At 47.7% G+C, this 25,321-nt stretch overlaps 1 protein-coding gene across 2 annotated transcripts in view; it reads left to right on the forward strand.

Annotated features, from left to right (window-relative positions):
• LOC149325978 (solute carrier family 22 member 6-A-like) overlaps window positions 1-25,321 on the forward strand; it is a 131,503-nt gene that overhangs the window by 24,397 nt on the left and 81,785 nt on the right. For both annotated transcript variants that reach the window (XM_089562356.1, XM_089562355.1), the window contains exon 4: window positions 19,962-20,065. In XM_089562356.1, coding sequence (XP_089418482.1) covers window positions 19,962-20,065 — 104 coding nt within the window. The remainder of the gene's footprint in view (window positions 1-19,961; window positions 20,066-25,321) is intronic.

Consider the following 25,321-nt stretch of genomic DNA (forward strand, 5'->3'; position numbering starts at 1 on the left):
CACACGGGCCCCATCCTCATCGATCAATGCAAGGCGCTCTCTATATCTACTTCAGCATTCGCAAGCTTGAAAACTCTGTCCTCAAACTGTTTTGCTCGTTTCAGGCCGCCGCGGGGATGATAAAGTGGTGCATCGACCATCTGCAAACTACAATTGCGCAACTTACCGCCTTTATCGTTTTCCGCAAGCCGCTACTGAATGAAATCGTCTTTCTGCAGACGCTGTTTACCATGCACTGCAGTCCCGGTCGCATGAATTATTACACAAGAAAAGTTACTGCAGCGACCGAAACTTCATGTGATCAAAACCACTATTATGTGGTTTTGAGACATGGGCAAAGGAATTCCAGTCCAGCAGCTTTGACACGCTGGCCTCACAGCTGGCGAATAAAGACAAAGGAAAACCTTCGCGTCTTTGACATACGGCCCAGCCTTAAAGAAGCGCAACGACGAAAACTCACGTCACCGCGATGATTAAATGTTTGGGGCCTCTTCTTATCTCATGTTTAGTTGCAAATTTGACTCGAAAGCGGTAATTGAACCCTACCTGCCACAGTCACAAAGATCGTAACAGTCGCTGCACCGCAATGCTAGAAATCGCGAGATGCACCTGGGGAGCGCTTGCGAAGGTGTTAGCTCCAGAAGAACTCTAGTTTGGGCTAGTTGGTTCATGATTCAACAGGAAAATGGCGCAAAAGACGTGGACAAAAGAGACAAACACGACTGGTCCTGTCGTGTTTGTCTCTTTTGTCCACGTCTTTTGCGCCGTTTTCCTGTTGAGTGTCAGCTCCGGCGCCGTCCGCGGTGAGAGACGCGGCGCAAGCAAGGAGATAAGCAAAGAGACAGTAGTCACCGCACTCTTGTCTGGAAGTTTTATCTCTTTGCTGATTACCTTATAAAAATTCTCTATAGCCTTTTAATAAACTGTAGCCATCCGTTAGACTTTTCCTTGTTGTATAGACGGTCAGTAGACTATCTTTAGACTAAAGTCTAAAACAGCCTATATTTTCCGTCTATAGAGCATCTATAGACTAATGTCTATAACAGCCTTAACTTTCTTTTGTCTAAAGACGGTCTATATATTATTTATAGACTAAAGTCTTTAACCCTCGTCACGCCTTTTGTCTATAAATAATCTAGAGACTACCAAGACTAGAGTGCATAACTGCCCTAGCTTTCTTTCGTGCATGAATGCACAAAAGAAAAAGTCTAAAAACCATCAATTGACGGCATATAGACTTCATATCGACGAAAGTCTATAACAGCCTCAGTTTTCGTTTTCTATACGTGGTCTATGGACTACCTCTACGCAAAAATATATAGCCGCCATAATTTCTTCTTGTCTATAGACAGTCTATGGACCATCTATAAACTAAAGCTATGACCGCCTTATTTTCCTTATGTTTAATACGGTCTATAGAATATCATAGGCACGTCTATAACCCCTTTGATTTCCTTTTTTCTATAGATGGCCTAAAAACTATAGAATAAATCTTATAACAACATTTATTAAGGCGAAAGCCTTTAATGTCTCATCGTTGTAAGCAGCAGTTGTCGACAGAAATGTCACGCTTTTCAATTGGTCTAAACGGTCGTGACGACACAGTGCGCGAATTTCAAACGGGGCCAATTGTACTTTGGCCAATTGTAGTAACCATGCAACCAATTGAAGGGATCGTATAGTGATGCTCCAGGTAAGTGGGACTGAGCTTTGTTAATCGCTTCATTACCCAATTAGGCTAATTAACTTTTCTAGTCAGCACATATAAATAAATAAAAACGAGTAGGAAATTGGTCGAGCTCGGGAATCGAACCCCGGTCTTCGGCGTGTGAGACGAGCATGCTATCCACTCCGCCATGCCAGCTCGATGGTTTGGCATGAGCAAAGGCGCGTCTAGTGAATACCGTGTCTTCGCTCACTCTCATCCTCCTCCCTTCCCTTCCGGCGAGGTTTAGGTGTCCACCGAGGTATGAGAAACGGATACATTTCCTTTCCTCAAAAACCAATTTACCGACGAGCGAGGCGTAGAACCGAATGGGCGATGGCGTTCTGTGGACTCCCTAACATCTTAATAACACATCAGTGACCACACTTTAGGTCAAAAAAGTGCCCCCCTGAATTTTGACGGGTGTCCATCGAGATATGTGAGACAGTTACTGCGTAATTTCCTGTCCTGAAATACAATTTTCATTTTCTTCATTACGGGCCCTCTTTGTCTTCTTTCTCTCCCACTTCCTCCCTTCCGCTACGGTGCGGTTCAGGTGTCCCCCGAGATGACTGAGAATTACTGCGCCATTTCCTTTCCTCAAAAAGCGTTGCGTTCAAAGGGCTAGGGATCGCGCCGAACGGGTGGTGGCGTTCCGTAGACTCCCTGGCAGCGCTACAACACGCTGTCGCGTACCACTCCTAAAGGCGAAGCTTAAGCGGCATTAATTAGCAGTAAAATTAGTATTCAGGAATTAATCAGTAATTAATCACTAATTAGTGATTTGTCATCACTTGGTAATTAGTACTCAATTATATGTGACGTCACCGGTGCCACAGAAGCAGTCAAAGTGGGGCGGAAAACGCTTTCGCCTCTACGCACTTTAGACAGTCAAAGTGCCCCCTGATTTTTTTTCCGTTCTCTACAAATGGCCTTAGTCTATCAATAGGCTGAATTCTACAACCACCTAAATTTCCTACAGACCGCATAGACTAAATTCTATAACCGCCTTAATTTATTTTCTATAGACGGTCTATATAGATTGTCTATAGACTAAAATATATGAGCGCCTTAATTTTTTTCTATATAGAGTAAGTCTACAACAGCCTTAATTTCCTTTGGCTATAGACTGTCTATAGACCTCCTTCAACCCGCGACGTCACGAAGATGCGGTTGCGCTGATGTCAGTAGCGACTTTCGCGCTGTAGGCAGAACACGATCCGCCTGCCCGTGCCTACCGCAGCACCTGCAGCTACCGACGGCTGCATCATGCCTGCGCACTACAGAAGCAGCATGTACTGACCAGCTGCCTCACTGTTGGATCCGCGCAGTGTCATAAAACGGAACATTAGATTAGCCTTCACAGGTTTCTCGCAAGTAAATACCGCATTAGTATATATACTGCGGTAGTAGAAGCGCGAAGTCTGGGTGTCGACTGGCTCCGCCAGTCAGTGTACTTCATAGCAGGGAATATGCCGCGCTCATTTCCCTGAGCAACAGCATGGTACGCTTAAAATTGCGCAAGGAAAAAAATGCATGTATGTAGCTGCGCACGTATTTATCACCCTGAGCTGGTGTGCACGGGCGCCGGCAGGGTCACTCACCTCCATGGAGTGAGTTATTTTAGTGATAGCACAGCATGTTTTAACGTGTGCAGAAGTTATACAAAAATATAATGGCGCGTTTTATGGCATTTAATATATACTTCAAACTTCTTAACATGAGCGACATAATTATCTGATTGTAGTAGAAAGAATTCTGGCAAGTTGTGACAATCATGCGCGGTCACATTGGCATACTTCGAACAGCGTAATTTAAGTGTGCTAACCGCCATATGCTTTTCATTGCATCATGCATGTGTCTTAAGCTGCTTCATGAAGTATTACATGATCGCGTAGCCTGTTTGCAAAGAAGCAACCGCAGGCGCGCTACCAACAGAGGCACGTAGCGAGATTGACAGGGGATCAGGCAATGAAATGTGTTTTCTTTATTGATGCATGAGATATGTAGCCAAATTTGGTGCAAATATGAAATTGCTCTGCAAATTTGAGTAATGCGTTTTATTTTCATCTCTACCTGGTGCAGTTCTTGGGTAACTATAATTAACATCCTCGTCAAGACACCCGGGTCTTGAATAATTAAGCAGAGAGTGCGGAATTTTTTTATGCCAGCATGTTCCCAAAGCCCTACTCTCTATGATGGCGGTATTACTTCTTTCTTTTTTAGATTGTCACACTTATAAAAATAACTAGCATACTACTGCTACTGTAGGAAACAAATCGACAGATTTATTTCACTCCTGCCGCCGTGGTGGCTCAGTAGCTATGGTGCTCGGCTGCTGACCCGATAGACGCGGGTTCGATCCCGGCCGCGGCGGTTGAATTTCTTTGGAGGAGAAATTCCAGAAGCCCGTGTACTGTGCGATGACGTGCACGTTAAAGAACCCCAGGTGGTCGAAATTTCCGGAGCCCTCCACTACGGCGTCTCTCATAGCCTTAGTTGCTTTGGGACGTTAAACTTCATAAAACAAACCTATTTCACTCCTCAACGTGTCTGGAATCGTTGCGGCAAGTAGAATCATTCTATTTCCATTCGTTACAAATTTACGAAGGGGTGAGTGATGCCAATCGCAGAAAATGTGGTAAATCATGAAACAAACCTTTAAGTTTATTCCCTCGTTTATGGCCTCTTCACTTTCACTTTGGTAAAAGAAATGCGGCACTGAAATCAACGAAACCTCTGTTGCCTCTTCTTCGCAGTAATGCTACCATTGTGGTCGCCGTCGACGGAAACGCTAACGATAGTATTATATTGCGGTAAAAGCATCTCCAGAGCAGCTTCTGTATCCTCATCGGTAGCCAGCCCACTTTCCTGAATTGCAGCTACATTCGCTCCACAGCTTTCAAATAGGTGCTGTAATTGGTACTGCCGCCGTTGATTTGCAAGCTTCTAACGTTAAGAGTAGCGACCCCAAAAGCTGTGACCCCGCCATTTTTTTATTGCGAGAACAATACTGCTCGCAGTTTGAGCCCTCCAGCGTTGTCCCGGTGGTGTAACCACGTTTTACCTTTAGCATGACCACCGCTGTGACGTCACGCCAGACGGAGGGAGACAGAGCCCAACTCGTCTCGTCGCGGTTGTCCCAGCGTAACCACGGTGCGGCCAGCAGCAGCTGCGCGGCGCTGCCGCAAGGAGGCGCTCACTGTGATGACGTCACGCGAGACGGAGAAAGACAGAGCTCCAACTCGTCTCGTCGCGGTCGTCCCAGCGTAACCATGGTGCGCCGAGCAGCAGCTGCGCGGCGCATCCGCGAGGAGGCGCTCGCTGTGATGACGTCACGCCAGACGAAGAAAGACAGAGCCCCAACTCGTCTCGTCGCGGTCGTCCCAGCGTAACTACGCTGCGCCGAGCAGCAGCTGCGTGCCGCTGCCGCGAGGAGGCGCTCGCTATGATGACGTCACGCCAGACGGAGATATATCGGGCTCCAACCCGGCTCGTCGCAGTCGTCCCGGCGTAACCACGCTGTGCGTTTCAGCCAGGCAATGTCCTCCGACATGCACAAGGCACGGCTGCAACGATTTCTTTCTCTCAGTCGCAACAACATCAAAAACAAAATATAAAAAAATACCGAAGACGCTTTAAGTCGCCGCGCAGCGGCGGCCGGTAGCCACGCGTGCCTGTAAACGCAGCGCATTGTGTTCCAAGACGATTTCAAAAGTCGTCGTGCAGCGATGGCCGGTAGCCACGCGTGACCTATAGACGCGGCGCACTGCGTTCCTTCAGTTGGAGGTGCTGCGCTTTTGCTTTCGCAACCTACCAGGGTTAACCAAAGCTAAGCCCCCGCCAATTTTTACCTTTGAGACCCCTCAGGTGTCTCAGGCTTCTGCCCATTAGGACTGGAACACCACATCACTCGCAGCTCGCTATCGGCAGGTGGCGCTTTGCAGACTCAAGTGGTTGACTCCAGATGCGGCGCGCAACACCCCAGCGACGCACCACCTAGGTAGCAGTCTGGACGCTGTTAAGATCCACGAACACGGTACTGGAAAAAATTAGTAGCGGACGTGACTCATCGCGAAGCAAAAGATACGACGAGGCCTGGCGCCGCCGGCAGCAGCGGCGGAAGCATAGACGACGGCGGCAGCGGTAGTGTGGCCGAGTCTGTCCTGGGTCACCGGACGAGGTGATGCTACGCAAGGTCAAGTTGAGGCTGCTAATTGGGAGACGGCGGTGTCCTCGACAGAGGTCTAGTGCTTCGTCCATACGATGGGGAGTTCGAGGACGTCCATTCGCCTGTGCGGAGACTTCTTTCCCGCGGAGGCAGCGCACAGAAGACTTGCAGCGGTGGTCAAGGTGACGCATCAGTGTTTGATCACCCTGTCTTCCCCTTCCCATCGACCGAGCTGCGAGAGAGCCTAGCACCGCCCCCTGCCGTGGGTGGTGCCAACAGTGTCAACATCGGCCCACCTCATTGAACTTCATTCTCCGAACTTTATTCCCTAGTCAGGGATCTGGGGAATCTGACCACTATTTAACGGGATGTTGTTTTGTGACCGGAGCACTCCCATCTCGACTGTAAATATGTAAAATAAACCGTCCGTACAGTTTCCTCCGTATCGGAGTCCGACATCATCCTTCGGAGCCGGGACCTGCGGGGCTGAACGAGTCAGTCATCTCTAGGCCCCCTCCGTCTGCAACACTGGTTGGCTGCAGCTGGGTGGACCTTGCGATATCGTGCTTTCTCCACGGGTGAGCGTTTTGGCTTTTGCTATGGGATTCGCCAGGCTTTAGATTTAGAGAGTAATCTTGACTGGGAATCAAGTGTTTGTCAATTGAGAAGGGTTATTCTCAAGGCATTTTTTTTAAAATAGCAGAGCTAAAGCGGAGAAAGCGTGATCATGGACCTTATGAAATTGTCAAAGTCGGAATTGTTCTTGATATGTGAGGAACTGTCAGTAGAAGTGCAGAAAAAATGGCCAAGATTGACCTATGCAAATTCATTTGTAAACAGGTCGAGACTAATTATCAGCTGGTAGGTACATGGAACTTGATACGGGAGCCTGAAGAGAAAGTCGACCAGGAGGAAAAATCACGTAAAGAGGAAGCTGATGGGGAGTGGGAAAAAGAGAAACAGCGGCGAAATTGGGAAGCTGAAAATGAGAACAGGGAATTAAAGCGATTAGAGCTCGAAAACGAACTACGAAAAAAGGGCGGTAGTGCGAGAGCCGGAACTCCTGAAAGAGCAAGGGATGGTGATGAAATAGGTCTGCAGTTAAGGCCCGCCGAGTCTGTGACCGTAGCCGAGTTGGTAAACCGCTACACCACGAGGGACGTGGCACAGAACGTGTACAATCGGTACGGCGGTCCAAGGAAAGCCGCAGAATTCAACACCGTGCCCACCGTAGTTAGACGCAATGCTAAGCGAGAGCATTCAGAGATAGCGTCTACACGACACCAGTGCGAGGATTCTCCTACAAGTGAGGTAAGAAGGGCAACGGACACCTTTTTAGGGATTGTTGAGAGCGGGACCCTTTCAGTAGAGTCGATACAAGCGTCGGACTGGCAGGGCCGCGAATAGGAAGATTTTCCAATCCGTAGAAGTTTCCAAGCTGAAACAAAGGAAATCCCTTTAGAGAATAGCAACCACAGTAAGAGCGTGTTGGGATGTCACAGTGGCTTCAGCGACAAAGACTAGGGAGAGGCTACCTTGGAAATGCTGGCGCTCGAAGAAGGCGAGGCTGCCGAGCATAAAGATAGAAGTGAGAGCCAGACTTCCAGGGAAGAGTCCCCCGCTGAGCAGTGCAGTGTAGAGAATGGCGCGCGGAGCGACAGGCAAGCGGTAGAGGACAACCCCCAAAGGAATGAGGCGAAGAACACGGGGGCAGCTTCAAGTCCGTCTGTCAGCTGCGTGGAGCTGTCACTCTGCTGCGACGGCACAGAAGCCAGTTTTGAATTCAAAAAAGTTTCGGAAGTACGACTGAGAAACAAGAGGTAGCTAGTTGTGACCAGGAGACACACACGCAACAGTCTAGGCGGAGAAGGAAAAGGGCCAAGGGAAAGCGGATCAAATTTAAAGCCCAAAATTCGGTTGCGCGGACAGGTGCGAAAGAAAGAAATGCGGTAGAAGGAAAGGCGAAGCCTTCCCGCGTTGCACCCCGTAGACTTGCAGCTGGAGTGACTGGTCAGGCGGCACGGGCAGATGAGTAATGAGAATGGAAGGAGCGTTTTCCGACCAGAACAGGCGCGAAGTGCTCCAAGGGGCATCGGCCTGTAAGAAAACGTAGACCACGCCGTCCGGACAAAAAGCCAGTTAGAAAAAGGGCAAAGCGGCCCAAGGGATCAGAAGGCGCAAGGTTGCGCGGCACTAAGCACTTGCGAGCGAAGGGGTCGAAAATCGGAAAGCACGCATGCAGGCGTGTTTGGCGGGCGCACTTGAAAAGTATTCGTCCTTCACTTTTGGCACCGCATTCTAGGAAGCGCGCATGGCGAAAGGGTAGCCGAGCTTCCTGCTTGGGGCGATAAAAAAGGGTACCTTCTCGCGCTGGTCACTGCTCGTCGTCCAGAGTCGGTTATCGACATTGTAGGCTCTACCAAGGTTTTCAGAGAGCCTCGAGGGGGCGTGGAAACGACAGTGAGAGTCAGGGATGTTTTTTTTTTTTCTGTAGCCTATTTTATCGAATTGACAGCAGTACAATCAGTGAGAACGCGACCCCGGCGGGCGCGTCTGAAAGACTAATCTTTTCAACGCGGCGGAGGTGAGTCAGCTTTCACCCTCGCATAGCCATTCGAAGAAGCTGCTTTTTATGCGTAGCATATTGCAATCACTCGGTTCAGCCCTTGGGCGCGGCCGGGCAGCCACCAAACCACGTGACGTGACGTCACGTGGTGACGTGACGTCACCGAACCACGTAAAAACAGAAAAAAAGGGAAAAAAGGAAGAAAAAAAGGACGGCTGAGCATGGTGGTGGTTGCCACCGCCCCGTTTCAAAGGGGGCGCTCCTATCCATCCATCCATCCATACGTCACGGAGGAAAAGCTGCTGAGAAAATCGAGTGCCGCCAAGCAATACCTCGCGCAAAAAGACCGCACAATTAGCAATGCATTCTTGGCTTAACCAAGCTAAGCCTGGGCATCTTTTTTTTTCCGTATTGCACTGTTTTTTTTTTGTGCGAGTGAAATTGGGCAGGGAAAGACTACTTTGTTTTCAGTTAAAAATTTGGGAGTTGATCGGATTTTGTTTTTTTTATTATCTTAGACAAAGGCTATGCTGTCAATGAGTTAGAAATGATAGGTGCCGATATCCCATGATACCAATGGATAAGGGCACTCATAGGAGTGCAGCTCGAGTAGAACTACGCTTAGAGTCGCGTAGACGGAGCGTTGATCTCTTGACTGACACATTACGAAAGGGAGCCTCACTGACATACACTGAGATGACCGAAGAGAAAACTCTTTAAGGAGCCTGAAGGATGCGCTCGTGTCCCGACCCTTGCTTCGGACCCCTTACTATGGTACAGAGTTTAAGTCCAGTGTAACGCCAGTGATAGACGACTGGATGCAATTTAAGTCACGTTGGCGACGACCACGAAAAACACTCGGTTCTGTACGTCAGCCGCAAGCTGACCTGTAGAGAGGAAGCGTACAGCGCTCCAGAAATAGAGTGCACGTGTTTGGCTTGGGTGGCACAGATGTTGTCGGGTTACCAGGGTTACCTGCATAGGGCGAAGTTCGTCTTTGAGACTGACCATCGTCTCAAACATTCTTATGACAATTTTGTCCCCCCAAAAATTGTCCCTTGCTCAGACGGAGTCTAGCTTTCCAACACTACGTTTTCTCCGTGCGTAAAGAAGGGAAAACCGCACGGAAATGCTGATGGCTTGAGCCGATTGTTTTAAGCAGCAGAAATTAGTAGGACCACCTGCTGTGTTTTTTTTTTTTTAACCTTGGTTCAAGCAGTCCGTCTTTGGCTATTTCAAAGGGGATGTTTCTCGCTTTGTCGGCACCAAAATTCAGTCATATTTTAGTAAACATTTGTTGTCGTTGTCGAAAGCCTGGTGGGTGTTTGGCAAATTCCGAGCGCTTGCTTGTGGGTCAGTGCCCTGTCTCGGGGAACAGTCCACTGATGCCTTCCTTTGTTGATTGTTCGATCTTGGATGCTCTTCCTGGAAACCAGCCCTTCAACCCAGTTCCGGCCTGATCTCTTCCTGCCCAGCGGTCGTGAACGCTGGTCAATCGAGATTTTTCGTGCCGCGGAGGAGCTGTTAAGATCCAAGAACACGGTCATGGGAAGAAATAGTACCGGTCATTACTCATCGCGAAGCAAAAAATGCGACGCGGCCTGGCGCCGCCAGCAGCAGCGTCGGAAGCATCAGCAGTAGTGTGGCCGAGTCTATCCTCGGGTCACGGTCGAGGTGATGCTACGCAAGGTCAAGTTGAGGCTGCTAATTGGGAGACGGCGGTGTCCTCGACAGAAGTCTCGTGCTTCAGCCATCCGGCGGGGAGATCGAGGACGTCCATTCACCTGCGGGGAGACTGCGAGAGACTCCTTTCCCGCGGAGCCCAGCACCGCCCCCTGCCGTGGGTGGTGCCAGCAGTGTCCACATCGGCCCACCTGATTGAACTCCATTCTCCGAACTTTATTCCCCGGTCAGAGATCTGGGGAATCTGAACCCTATTCAACGGGATGTTGTTTTGTGACCGGAGCACTCCCTCCTCGACTGTAAATATGTAAAATAAACCTTCTGTACAGTTTCCTGCGTAACGAAGTTCGACATCGTCCTTCAGAGCCGGGACCTTCGGGGCTGAACGAGTCAGTCATCTCCAGGCCCCATCCGTCTTCAACAACGCACATGGATGGATGAGATGGATGGATAGGAGCGTCCCCTTTGAAACGGGGTGGTGGCAATAGCCACCATGCTCAGCTTTTCTTTCTTTACTACTATTTTTTTTTACTGTGTTGGCAATTCTCATTAAGATTCGCCATCATCTTTACCTACGGTTTCCCACAATTCTAACCTTATGTCACATCTCTGCTTTTCAGCCATCAATCTTCCAATCGCTTTTTGCTAACTTCCACTGCAGATCTATTTACATGGTCATTGTTACCTTTAAACCCTAGGGCCTCAGGAAGACTGACTGTGCCTGCATCGACATCCGGATGGATACCATTACATTTGATTATGAGGTGTTCAGTTGTTTCCACAGATCTACCACACACTGCACATGTGTCATCTTCGTTAAATTTCTTTTCGTAGCTGCGTGTTCTAAGACACCCTGACCTAGTTTCAAAAAGTAGGGCACTGCCTCTCAAGTTATCATAGAAAAATTCTTTCCTGATCTGCCTTTTCCAGTATCGATATAGTTCTACACTATGTTTCTTTTCCATTGAATTCATCCAATTTTTAACTTCCGCGTTTTTAACCTGTCGTTTAATGCTCTTTCTTTCTCCGTCCTCATGACCGGCATACTTATTGGTTAGTTTTCTAGTTCTTTTCCGCCACTGTGAGTCAACGGTCTTTCTGTATAAATATTTAAATACCTTAGCTGCCCACCTGTTATCGTCCAATTTCCTCAGGCGTACTTCACATAGTATCTTACTCTTAGCTTCCCGTGCTTCGAACGATGCCCAGCCCATATCACCTTGTATTGCCTCGTTTGTGGTTTTGCCGTGGGCACCTAGTGCTAATCTTCCAACTGCTCTCTGATTTATGTCTAATGCCGACTGAACTTCTGCCCTTAAGCACAGAACAGCATCGCCGAAAGTAAGTCCCTGCCCTAAGAGCCTGTTCGTGCTTTTCCGTGTATGTCTGCCCTTCGTTTCGCCATATCCCGAGGTATTTGTATTCAGCCACTTTAGGTATGTCGTGGCCCTGTATTCTAAGCACCTGATCAGTTGTATCGTTAAAAAACATCACACCTGATTTAGTTGCACTAAAACTGAATCCTAGAGCGTCTCCTTCGTCTCCACAGCAATTAACCAAAGTTTGTAAGTCTTCCTGGCTATCTGCTAACAGTACAATATCATCCGCATACATTAAACCCGGGAGTCGCTGCTCAACTACATTTCCGCCTAATCTGTACGACAGATTATAACCTAGATTACTTTCTTCTAGCCTTCTTTCCATATTTATCACGTAGAGCGAGAACAGCAGCGGTGATAGAGGACAACCTTGCCTTAATCCTTTGTGCACCCCCACAGTTGTGGTACTTTCTTTCCCTTCCCATTATCTCGGTAGATTTCCTGTAGAAAATCAATTACCTCATGACCGATACCTAAATCTTTCAATATGCTCCACAGGAGTTCCCTGTTCACGTTATCGTGTGCACCGCTTATGTCCAGAAAGGCTAAAAACAGAGCTCCGTTTTCCGCCTTAGCTATTTCTATGCATTGCGTAAGCACGAACAGGCTATCATCTAAACGCCCTACCCCTTCTGAACCCATTCTGAAGTTCTCCGAGTATCCGCTGGCTCCTCCGCTGGCTCCCCGGCAGCCTCTGGCGGCAGATCTTGAGATACTTCTGCGGCAGAACGCGGCTGTTTAGCCAGCTCAAGATCAGGTGCACCATATGCTGAAGCTGGCCAGAGTCCGGAGGCTTGGGGCCGGTAGCTTCAGTAGGTGGCGGCTTGATGCCCAGTGAATTATTAATGCACATTGCTTCACGCGGAATATCAGCGTTAAGGTCTCCAGAAGCGTCCACAACATCTGTAATGTCCACGATTTGCTCTGAGACTACATCGTCTTCTTTAGACCAGGTGCCCTGACATGACCTATCGGCATACTTCATGACACAGGTATCCACAGTGTGACCAAAACGACGACACTGGGAGCATCGCGGCATACGGCACTGCCGCCGGATGTTCTCAACTCTGCTACACTGATGACACAGTGGAGGCCTGCCCGGTATGATTACCAAGGCCTGAATCCCAAATACACTTAGGGGGTGCGAAACACTGGAAGATGAGACCCCATCTTTCAGCGTGATAGACACCTCATGGTTTTCCGTCTTGATATGCTCCATCCCAGGGTAGCGTCACTTTTCACACTCGACTGACTGAACAGTGCCATACGGTTCCAAAGCTTCCACAGTCCGGCGATGCTCCACGTGGCGCGAGAGCCAAAGCAGCTTCTACTTAATGTTTCTTGTTGCAGGATCAAATATGTTTTTAAGCCCTTTCATGCGCAGCTCCATCACGTCCACGAGCATCTGTTTTGAAATACTATTCTCACAAATCACCATCCAAACATGGCGCATTCGATATTGTCCAATGCAAACAATATCACGACGGTCCATAACAAGGGCGAGGGCATCCCTGAAGTCAGGAGCTCGCTACGGGCGGCCATTTAAGTCACCATGCAAAAATACAGCTGTATATTACCGGTACTCACCTACGTGGCAGAAACATGGAGGCTGACGAAAAGGGTTCAGCTTAAGTTAAGGACAACGCAGCAGCTATGGAAAGGAAAATGATAGGTGTAACGCTAAGGGACCGCAAGCGGGCAGAGTGGGTGAGGGAAGAAACTCGTATTAATGCTATCCCAGTTGAAATCAAGAGGAAGAAATAGGCTTGGGCAGGGCATGCAATGCGAAGGCAAGATAACCGCTGGTCCTTAAGGGTAACAAAGCGGATTCCAAGAGAAGGCAAACGTAGCAGGGGGCGCCAGAAAGTTAGGTGGCCGGATGAGATTGAGATGTTTGCGGGGGTACGGTGGCTGCAACTGGAAAAGGACAGGGTTATCTGGAGGGACATGGGAGAAGTCTTTGCGCTGCATAGGGAGAGAGAGAGAGAGAAAAAAAAACGTTTAATGCATAAAATGCTTGGGTGGGCCCTCATTCCAGCAGCTCATTGGCTTTTGCCTCCTCTCTTGCCCGGTTCACGGGTGAAGGCTGGTCTTCCGGATGTGGATGTTAGCTGGAGAGCGCCGCCTCCCAGTCTCCTGCTATTGGGTTATCGATTCTTTGTATAGCTGATTTTTTCTGGCATGCCCATACCATACGGTATAAGTTAGCCACTTCACCGCACAAGGCGCAATGCGGATAGGCAGTCAGCGGCAAACCTTTGTCCCGGTCTAAACGTTTGCTTCGCTTTTGGCAGGTGAGCTCTGCAAGCCAGGGGACAGTATCAGCCGGAAAGCGGCTCGTATCTTCAACGGCTATCACCTTCGCAACTGCTTCGGGTGACTGATCTGCGCATGCGGCTCAAGAAAGCTGTTGTTTCGACATCGCAAGCCATCCTTGCCTTCATTCGCTCTGGACCTGCCAAAGATGTCCCCCTGGCGCCGGTCACCGACTATTTAAAGACCGTCAACTTCGTGGACCGTTGCAGTCAGCGGCAAACCTTTGTCCCGGTCTAAACGTTTGCTTCGCTTTTGGCAGGTGAGCTCTGCAAGCCAGGGGACAGTATCAGCCGGAAAGCGGCTCGTATCTTCAACGGCTATCACCTTCGCAACTGCTTCGGGTGACTGATCTGCGCATGCGGCTCAAGAAAGCTGTTGTTTCGACATCGCAAGCCATCCTTGCCTTCATTCGCTCTGGACCTGCCAAAGATGTCCCCCTGGCGCCGATCACCGACTATTTAAAGACCGTCAACTTCGTGGACCGTTGCAGTCAGCGGCAAACCTTTGTCCCGGTCTAAACGTTTGCTTCGCTTTTGGCAGGTGAGTGTTGGTTACACCTGTTGTAATTCATCACTTTTCGTGTTTTGCCGCTGACTGCACCATGTCTTCTTTGTGTACTTCTTGCTCAAAAGCCATACCGAAAGATGGGAAATTTATGACTTGCTGTGCCTGTGAGGGCGAATTTCACTTGGGGAAAAACTGCTCGTCAGTTACTGATAACGCCTACAAGAAGATGAGTACGGTAACACGTGAAACATGGAAGTGTCCTTCATGCAAGGATGATTCGGTGGCGCAACCTGACGTAGCATCCAACCCCGATGGTGGTTCGTTCTCGCAGCAACTGTCTGCTCTGAATGTGAAGCTGGATACTTTGACTACCACTGTATCAGCACTGATGGGGAAAATGGAAGAACTGTTGTTGGTCAAGGAAGCTAGTGAAAAGGTTGCTTCAGCAGTCGAGGACATACAGTCAGCTATTGACTTCCTTTCGTCACGGTATGACTCTGTGCTTGCTGGAGTGACCACTAATCAGGCTGAGCTTGCAGATCTTCGGTCACAAGTTCAATCACTGTCTTCAACAGTAGTTTCCCAGAAAGAAGTGATTGACAGGATGAGTGGAGAGATAAATGATCTCGAACAATACAGCAGACGATGTAACTTCGAGATTCACGGCCTTCCGGTCAAATCTGATGAAAACTTGCACACTTTCTTAAGTACCTTAGCAGGCAAACTAAACATTACCGATTTTCAACCAGCAGATATCTCAGCAGTCCATCGGCTACCGTCCAGAGGCGACTATATCCCACCGATCCTAGTACAGACTCAGTCGGTTTCTGTTAAGCAGAAATGGCTCGGAGCTCGGAAGGGCCTTCCTGATTTGGTGCAAGACGACCAGTCTCCTCGGCTGTTTTTTAACGATAACCTGTCTCGGGTTAATCGCGAGCTGTTCCGACTAGCAAGGTCTCGGGGCAAACAAAAGGGTTTTGAGTTCGTCTGGACCAAAAATGGGAAGGTCCTTGCAAAGCGGTCCGAAGGCGCACCTCTCATTCGCATCAACAAGTTTTCGGATCTTGAGAAACTAACATAACCATGTCTGATACAGGTTTCGTGAAGTGTTCCGATTTTTCTGAAGTCCGGAAGTTCTTTCAGTATCAAACAGGCAATTCATTTCAGTTTACTCATGTTAATATTCGCAGTATACGGAAACACTGGGACCATTTTTGTGCGTTAATTCACCCTTTTCACTTAAGTTTTGACGTCATTGCTCTCACGGAAGTGAACGCTTCGTCAGACGTGTTACTACAGTTCTCGCTGCCAGGCTACCAGTTATATTCTTACACTCGTTTACAAAGAATGGGAGGAGGAATCGCAGTTTTTGTTAAGGATTCTTGGTCCGTTTCTGAAATTAGTGTTCCTTTCACTCAAGCAGAAGTAGTTGCGCTCCGCCTAAGTACACCTTGGTTGTCGCTGGTTCTTCTCACAATTTACCGCCCTCCGTGTTGTAACGGTCGAATCTTTTTAGCTGAGCTAGATTTTGCATTATCATCGTTCTCCCGCGAAGAACACGTGTGCATTATCGGTGATATGAATATCGATATTTTACGCCCCACTGTGTCAACGGTCGCAGATTATCTGGACACTTTATCAAAGTGGGGGCTAGCGACTACAATCCACAGCCCTACACGTGAGGAATACTTAGCTGGGCAGCTGGTCGCGTCTTGCATCGACCACATCAACGTGCGTTCTCAAAACCTGTCGGTGCGGTCTGCTGTGGTTGAGGTCAAGCTTGCAGACCACTATTTCATTTGTTGCTCGTTAACAGATAGTTCCAGCCATCCTGCATCTATGCACAGCCAGCAAAAGGTCTCAGTACTTGATTATAAGCGTCTTGACGAAAGAATAGCAAAGCATGATTGGGATTCTTTTATACACAGTGTGTCCCCTGCGGACCTATATGATCGGTTCGTCGATGTTTTTCGTTCACACAAAGCAGAATCTTCCCGCATGGTGAATGTTAAACAACGAAATTTAGACAATAAGTGGATGTCTCCCGCAATATTGGCAGCCATTAAAGAGAAGGATCTGCTCTGGGCTCGATCAAGACGTGCCCCAAACTGTTCTCAGCTACGACTGCAGTTTAAACATGAACGAAACCGTGTCAACGCCATGATCCGTCTGGCCAAGCGCAACCACTTTAGGTCTCAGTTTAATGACGCACGTTTTAACAGCAAGAAAACATGGTCATTGGTGAATAGTCTGAAAGGAGGGAGCGCTGCTATCTACAATGATACATATTTCATCTCGCATTTTCATAAAGATGGACAGAGCATTGCGAATGACTTCAACAATTTTTTTTCTCTGGTCTCTGGTGCATCTCGAACCCCTCCTACCGACTGTCCTATGCCTCTCAGTGTGATGGAATCTGCTTTCCTTCCTGATATTACTGAAAGTGATTTAAGGTGTATACTTTTCAGTCTTAAACGTAGCAAATCTCCTGGTCATGACGGCCTCACGATTTCTGAATTGTGCAGAAATTTTGAAGTAATTCAAGGTGTTCTACTAGTTATCCTTAACACTATCATTTCTACTGGTATAATACCTGCTTCAATGAAAACTGCTAAAGTTATACCTTTGTACAAGGGTGGCTCCAGAAACATTATGAGTAATTACCGACCTATCTCTATTCTACCATGCATTGGCCAAATTTTTGAGAAGCATCTATTACTCACCATGACGAATTTTTTGAATACGCACAGTGTTCTATCACCTTGTCAGTACGGCTTTATAGCAGGAAAAGGAACAACGGTTCTTCTTGAAGAATTCTCTGACGTGCTAAATTCAGCTTTTGATAAGAATCAAGTCGCATGTTCTCTTTTTCTGGACGTTAGCAAGGCTTTTGATAGCATCTGTCACGTTCTTTTGCTTGATAAACTTTCTGCGCTGGGATTTCGAGGTTCGTTTTTGGAACTGCTTACTAACTTTTTACAAGATAGGCGCCAATATGTGTCGATTTCAAGATTCCATAGCGATTTCACGGCAATTGCCTCTGGAGTCCCGCAAGGTTCTATATTAAGTCCTTTATTATTCAATCTATACGTTAACGACCTTGCTAACAGTGTGCCATCTTTGCTGTTTCAGTATGCTGATGACACTGTTATTGTTGCATGTGCAAAGAAATACACTGATGCTGTTACAGCATTACAGATAGCTGCTATTAAAGCCATGGACTGGTTTAAGTTTAATCTTATTAATGTTAATACTTCTAAAACAAAACTGATCTGTTTTCATAACCCATTAAAACAAGTTGAATTAACTGACCTTGTTTATTTGCATACTTCCTCTTGTCTTAATTGCAACTGTGTACCAGTTGAATATGCGCATTCGGTCAAATATCTTGGCCTGACCTTCGACAGTGATCTCTCTTGGAAATCGCACCTTTCTTTTGTTTGCCAAAGGCTTCGTGCTGTATCGTGTGTCCTGTATAACATTAGATATTTTATGCCTTTTTCTGTCCGTAAATGTGTTGTACATGCTCTAGCCTATAGTGTACTTAGGTACGGAATTACTGTTTATGGTCACTGCACGGTTCGCTGGCAACACAGGGTGAATTCGCTTTTGCGTTTGCTTCTAAAGAATATTGCTTACGACCTGTCCATTGGTAATGACATTGATATTTTTAGAAGACTAAAGCTTCCAAGTTTTAACTCTTTATTAACAGAAACTATTGTGCTAAAACACTTCTGGTACAGTCAGTTCACCGTTCCATATGTCCCTGCTCGGGATTTAAGACCAAAATACCGCTACTGCATTCCTCGCTCCTCAACCCGGTACGGTAAGCGCACACGTCATTACTATGTACCTGCCTGTTTCAATAGCTTGCCTCCTACTGTACTCCGCATGAAAACTAAATACACCCTGAAAAAAACTTTGCGGTATGTCTCCGTGTTGCTTCCTGCCCCGTAGTTATTTCAGCTATTTACTGTATTAATTTCAAATCACTGTAATCTTTCTTGATGTTGTAATAGTTATATATTTGTTTCATTCTGTTTGGTGACCATTTTCTTTTTTTGCAAAGTTCATTGCAACGTCTCTATTTTCCTTTGTTTTGCCAATGTTAGCTGTCTGCCAGGCGCTGCCACTCAAGCCCTTTGAGGCTTTGGTAGGCCTGATTTATGTTGTCTGGCAATTGACGTGAATAAAAGTTCTATCTATCTATCTATCTATCTACGAATTGGGAAACATATAGTTGAATTTGACAGGATTTTAATAAGTATTCTATTGCAAGTGAGCGTAGTCAGGTTGATGATTATGATGATGATGATGCATAAATACTGTGCCGAGCACAAGATTACCGCAAGGAAGACAAGGCAGCACAACCTTGTATGTGTCCAGGATGCTTTCAGAGGTTGCAAGTCCTCCGATGAGCTGTTTCCAGCAGAGAGCACTCTGAAACGCGGCCGTTCCGAAACGAATTCTTCTTCCTCTCCCATTGCCGCAGCTTTTTCTTTTCTTTCCGAATACGCCTCGTGCTACACTGCACCACACTCTCGCGCTATGCATTGCAGAACGTCGTGTTCGTCGACTTCCGTCTGCTCCGTCCCGCGGCACTGCCCGCTCATCGTCGTCTTCTATGTAGCAGAAATCCGTGCTTTCCCACTGATTCGAAAGTAGTAAATATTCTCTGTATTTTTCTTGTTGTCGAATATTTGGTGCAGTTTTTTTTCTTTCTTCTCTATGCACTTTTGCTCTTTCGGTTTTAGAGCTAAAAGTCTCTTCTTTCTGAAACTAATGTTCAACGCTTATTATTTCTGCACATTCCTTTTTTGACATGCCACCCCCCCCCCCTCACTCAATGCTCTTCAGGGCCTGTGAGGTACTAATAAATAAATAATCCTAAAATCTCCTCGTAAAGAGACTGACATTACGTGCATAATATTTTAGATTCCATAGACAATTCTTGAGGTGTGCCCCTTGACGACCGGGACATGGTGACTTCTTTTCACTTTAAGTCCTTCTTTACGAGCTTTCCGACTGGCTTAGGAGTTCAGGCTTGCGCGTCTGCATTAGAATATGACGGCACTTTGTGTGACAGAGATTCCGCATTTTTGCCTGAGCACCACCTGTATTACATTCGAGCAGGCGTTTAAAAACAGGCCCAAGGCACAGACACGGCTGCTTCAGTTTTGAGTAACTCCTACAAACCGACAGTGGAAAGGCTGGAAAACATTACTGGATCTTTTAACGCATCTGAGCAGCACCGAAAGGGACCTCTAGGTCCCAATCCAGGAAGAAAACGGAAAGCTTGCTTTTTGGACGTCCTATTGAAACGAAGTCAATCGGCGCTTCGCTCAGCATTGCACAGAAAGAGCACTCGTACTGGCCGCTATCTACATTTTAATTCCTGCTGCCCAGCCTATCACAAGTGGTTAGTTGTTGCCTCTCCATCGAGCGGACCGCGCACACATAACGCATGCGCACAAAACTACTACACTTTATTAATATTTAAACGCCGCCACGGTAGAGCAATTGCCGGCGGAATAATCGCAAGGCGGACCACACTATTAGCTTGCCACGGAAACCTGTCAACCTCTTGATACGACATCTGTCCGCAGTCGCTGACCAGTTGCTTTGCAATTGCAGTGGGACCTGGTGTGCTACAACGACTGGCAGCGATCGCTGATGCAAAGCGTCGTGTTTGGTGGATCCCTGGTTGGCGCTCTCCTATTGGGTCGCCTTTCCGACAGGTGGGCGTAAATTTTTTCTCAGATGACGAGAGGCCTTTCTCCCGGATCGCAGTTTGCTGGCACTGCAGTAGACAATACAGATCGCGGGCTCAAAAATGGTTTGTGTCTATGCGGCGAATGCGTCTACTGTAGCTGCTGGAGCCTGGCTTTTCAAAGGCACGGACAACGAGAGGCCAATATTTATAGTGCAGTGCCTGACTTGCTGACAACACTTTAGTGCCTGCAAATGATGAGCCTAAGTGCGCAACCTTGCCCCTCAGTTCGTTGGCAGCGAATCGCCTCGAGCTCATGACACAGTCATCTACGAGGCGTTTATCGTAACTTGAATCAAGGATTCAAAGAAAAGTGGCGCACCGGAGCTGGGTGAAACCAAAGACAATGTTTCCCTTCGTGCGGCCCTCCTCAGATTATTTTTTAAATCCCCTTATTAATTAATTCGCTTATATCAGTTATGCAAAAATATCAATCTGCACTTTATGGTCACGCGCATATCTTTAGAGGGGGCTACGAAACAACCGATCCAGTTTTTTGTATCAACGTATCTTCTACGTGGTCCTTTTTCCAGCATTTAAAGACAGCCCGCGAAATAAGAAAAAACCCACGTGTTTGCGCTTTTGCGCTACCGTACTGTAGCGTTGCCAAGAGCGCCTGGAGTGAACTAAGCGCGTGTGCTCACCGCCTCGAAGTGAGCGGCCGACGCCGCCCACAGCTTAGTTTTGACAATGCGTCAGCACATTCTTCCTGAACACGGGAAGTGTGCGTCGTTATCGGCGATAAGTGATAAACATGCCACTGATAACCAAAGATGGAGGTTTTATTAAGCCATCGCATATACGAAACAGAAAAGGAAGGGAAAGCAGCGAATTCGGGTATTTCATGGTATGCTCCCTACATTTTTCTTTTCTTTTAACTCGATAACCTTAAGAAGCTTGTGTCACGCAAAAGAAGGCGTCGGCGTTGTTGGCGTCACAGGCGTAACACGATAACCTCCAAATAAAAGGAAAATTCTGGAGAGACGAGCAATCGAACCCAGGTCTTTCAGATTGCGAGTCTAGCACGCAAAAAACACACGAAGAAAGGTCTTTCGAAGCGAAAGCTTCACTACGGGAGCTCGTGCTTCGATCGCCGTGTGCCTAGTTTTCACCTTAAAATGACCTTAAGCTTCGAAAGCAAAGGAAAGGCGCATAACTGGCCCCCTGGGACAGTGGACACCTTAGTCGCGCTTTAAGCTACGAAACCAATTCACCAGGAGTTAGGAAAGCAAAGGAAAGGCGCATAACTTGCCCCCTAGGACAGTGGACACCTTAGGCGCGCTTTAAGCTACGAAACCAATGGAGCGGGAGTTTGGAAAGCAAAGGAAAGGCGCATAACTGGCCCCCTGGGACAGTGGACACCTTAGTCGCACTTTAAGCTACGAAACCAATGGAGCGGCAGTTTGGAAAGCAAAGGAAAGGCACATAACTGGCCCCCTAGGACAGTGGACACCTTAGTCGCGCTTTAAGCTACGAAACCAATTCAGCAGGAGTTAGGAAAGAAAAGAAAAGGCGCATAACTGGCCCCCTGGGACAGTGGACACCTTAGTCGCGCATTAAGCTACGAAACCAATGGAGCGGGAGTTTGGAAAGCAAAGGAAAGGCGCATAACTGGCCCCCTGGGACAGTGGACACCTTAGTCGCACTTTAAGCTACGAAACCAATGGAGCGGGAGTTTGGAAGGCAAAGGAAAGGCACATAACTGGCCCCCTGGGAGAGTGGACACCTTAGGCGCACTTTAAGCTGTGAAACCAATGGAGCGGGAGTTTGGAAAGCAAAGCAAAGGGGCATAACTGGCGCCATGAGACAGTGGACACCTTAGGCGCGCTTTAAGCTACGAAACCAATGGAGCGGCAGTTTGGAAAGCAAAGGAAAGGCGCATAACTGGCCCCCTGGGACAGTGGACACCTTAGTCGCACTTTAAGCTACGAAACCAATGGAGCGGGAGTTTCGAAAGCAAAGGAAAGACACATAACTGGCCCACTGGGACAGTGGACACCTTAGGCGCTCTTTAAGCTACGAAACCAATGGAGCGGGAGTTTGGAAAGCAAAGGAAAGGCGCATAACTGGCCCCCTGGGACAGTGGACACCTTAGGCGCGCAACAAACCCACCTTATTTTTGTCCTTGAAGATAAACAGAAGTGCACCGCCTCGGATAAAGGTATCTTCTATCTTCAACCAATCCCGGCCCTCTATCTGGCACACCGGGTTTTTTAACGAAACGCACAGGTACTTTTCAAAATAGGCTCCTTGAAGTATAAGGCTGGCTTTTGCGGCATAGTTTTAGAAGTGGCGGCGGACGTCACGCAAGAGCGACTAGTATTAAAGATTTCTAGCATACCGACTACCACCACCGCCACCACTTGCCGCGAAACCGCGCGCCGCCACTGCACACGAGCTGAATGATCCCCACGAGACAAGCGTGCTCGCAGATGACGGACATGTGGTGTCCCTGATCTCCACTAGGTGGCTGGATGCCGCACCCCCGCTTTCCGATGCGAGCGCGCAGTAAACCCCACCGGAAGTTGGACGGCTTCCCACGGAAGTCTGGTATCTTTTGTGTATTTCCCTGCAAAAAGTCGCGTTTTTTCTTCTTTCATTCAGTTTTGCGTTGTTCACGTGTAAATCTACGGTTATACCAAAGGAATAAGCGAGCTGAACGCGAGAAATGTGAGCATGGTTTTGAGAACCACTTGATATCAGGGAAACCGAGGGAAACAGGCATGCAGGTTTCACTCTGTAGCGGTAGAAGAGTATGCACATAATAAACTATTTTCTTGTTTGGTTCTTGTCTTTTGAGTGTAAAACTTAAAACCGAATTTTCGCGTAGCAAAGAAAAGGCGAACGATGGCGGAAATCCGGACACTCGTCCCTCGAACGGCCGCTCGTTAAAGAGCTGTAGTTTCGGTTTTGAGTTGTAGGCAGCCGATGTCCCGTCTCATCGATGGTGCATGAAAATGTTTATTTCTTTAGGACGTAGTTTGTCCACCAGTCGGGCTTTTAGCCAAACTCTAATACGCAGCCGCGTTTGTACAGTTGCAGCTACGAGAAGCACGGAAAAATATTTTTGGGCTAGTCATTAGCATAATTAGAGATGCAGAGGCGAGAGAAACGACTGCTGAGAACGACGAATGCTGCAACGCGAGGCTTTTTTGATCTGCACAGCGCGAGAGAAATGGCCCACGATAAAAACCAATGGAGCGGGAGTTTGAAAACCAAAGGAAAGGCGCATAACTGGCCCCCTGGAGCAGTGGACACCTTAGTCGCACTTTAAGCTACGAAACCAATGGAGCGGAAGTTTGCAAAGCAGAGGAAAGGCGCATAACTGCCCTCTTGGACTAATTAAGAAACTGAGAAACACCGTCCATCAAATCTCCCTCCTCATCAGACGCATCGCGAATAGGCGAGGAGCAGTTAAAGCCGAGACTAGGAAACTAATACAAGCCTTCGTTCTTAGGAGAGTCATCTACTCTACACCATACGTCACCTTCGCAGCTAGAGAAAGAAATGACCTGGATTCTCTAATTAGACGGTCCTACAAAATTGCTCTTAACCTCCCTCGTCATATCCCAAATGAAAAACTACTACAGTTAGGACATGGTTAAACAATGCAGCGCGAAGAGACAAGGACAAACGAAGAAGGTGACAGGACTGGCGCTGACTATCAACACATTTATTCAGAGAAACGAGCAGCTTTTATAATGTCTTCCAAGACCCACGTGACCAGACAAAGCCGCAGGCGGGGGAAAACTACCTAACGCAAATACACATCATTGCACACAACATCGAAGAAACAGCACATCGAGGCGACGCAACTCCCCCCCCCCCCCCCCCCCCGTACCAAAAAAAACTTCATGTCTAAATGACCAGTAAGAGCCAAAAGAAACCAGGAACAAAAGAATGAATTATCGACTTTTGCGCTCCGCTCTGCGTGAGACAATTGACAGAAACAAAGAACAAAGGACTCTTGTTTTTGTTTGCCGAAACAAAAACAAAACAATATTGTTTTTGTTTGCCAGAACAAAAACAATATTGTTTTTATTTGGTTTTTGTTTTTTGTTTCTGTCAATTTCCTCAAGCAGAGCGGACAGGAAAAGTCGATAATTCATTCTTTTCTTCCTGGTTTCTTTTGGCTCTTCCTGGTCACTTAGTCATGCAGTTTTTTTGGTACGGGGGTGACGTTCCGTCGCCTCGATGTGCTGTTTCTTCAATGTTATATGCAATGATATGTATCTATGTTAGATAGCTTTTGCACGCCTGCTGCTTTATCTGGTCACGTGGGTCTTGGATGGCGTTATAAAAGCTGCTCGTTTCTCTGAATAAATGTGTTGGTAGTGAGCGCCATTCCTGTCCACTTCTTCGTTTGTCCTTGTCTTTTCGCGCTGCATTCTTCAACCATGATCACTGACCGGCAAGCCCAAACAACCTCTTTAGTACAGTTAGGAATTATTAAAACCTTAGCGGAAGTTATGGGAGCACACCTCACCGCAAAATACGAAAGACTATCTGGCACTGAAACGGGATGTTTCTGTTTTTAAGCATGAAATGCTTTTAGCTCCCGTTGTCGGCAGTGTGGTGACGTCACGCCGAGACCGAGAGCCATCATCCGGGCACTGAAATCCACTCATCCGGGCACTGAATTCCAGTCATCCGGGCACTGAATTCCAGTCATCCGGGCACTGAAATCCACTCATCCGGGCACTGAATTCCAGTCATCCGGGCACTGAAATCCACTCATCCGGGCACTGAATTCCAGTCATCCGGGCTCTGAAACGAGAACATCCGGGCACCGTACGAGACTTAACGAGATTTAACGAGACTCTCTAAGCCCTCCTACGCGACCGGCATGCAAGCGCCGGTTGGTCTCCAAACGAGACAAAAAATAACTGCTGCCAGTGCCTTCTCAATGTTTATCAAGATATCAGTGGAGCTGTGGGTTTGATAATGCACGGAATTATAATTTCCGATTTCTAATAACGCGTGCAAAAAGCACATAAATGCCACGTTACACTTCGTTGTCATACGTGATCTCTTAGGGGCTTCGCGCATCGAAGCAAAGGCGCACAGGGGCCCGGGGGAGGAGCGCTGCGTTCAAAGGGCAAGGCATCGCGCCGAACGGGTGGTGGCGTTCCTCCCTTCCTTTACGGTGCGGTTCGGGTGTCCACCGAGATGGCAGAGAATTACTGCGCCATTTCCTTTCCTCAAAAAACCTTGCGTTCAAATG

This window comes from Amblyomma mixtum, chromosome 10, assembly GCF_055824585.1.
Source record: "Amblyomma mixtum isolate Tamu chromosome 10, ASM5582458v1, whole genome shotgun sequence".
NCBI classification, from domain to species: domain Eukaryota; kingdom Metazoa; phylum Arthropoda; class Arachnida; order Ixodida; family Ixodidae; genus Amblyomma; species Amblyomma mixtum.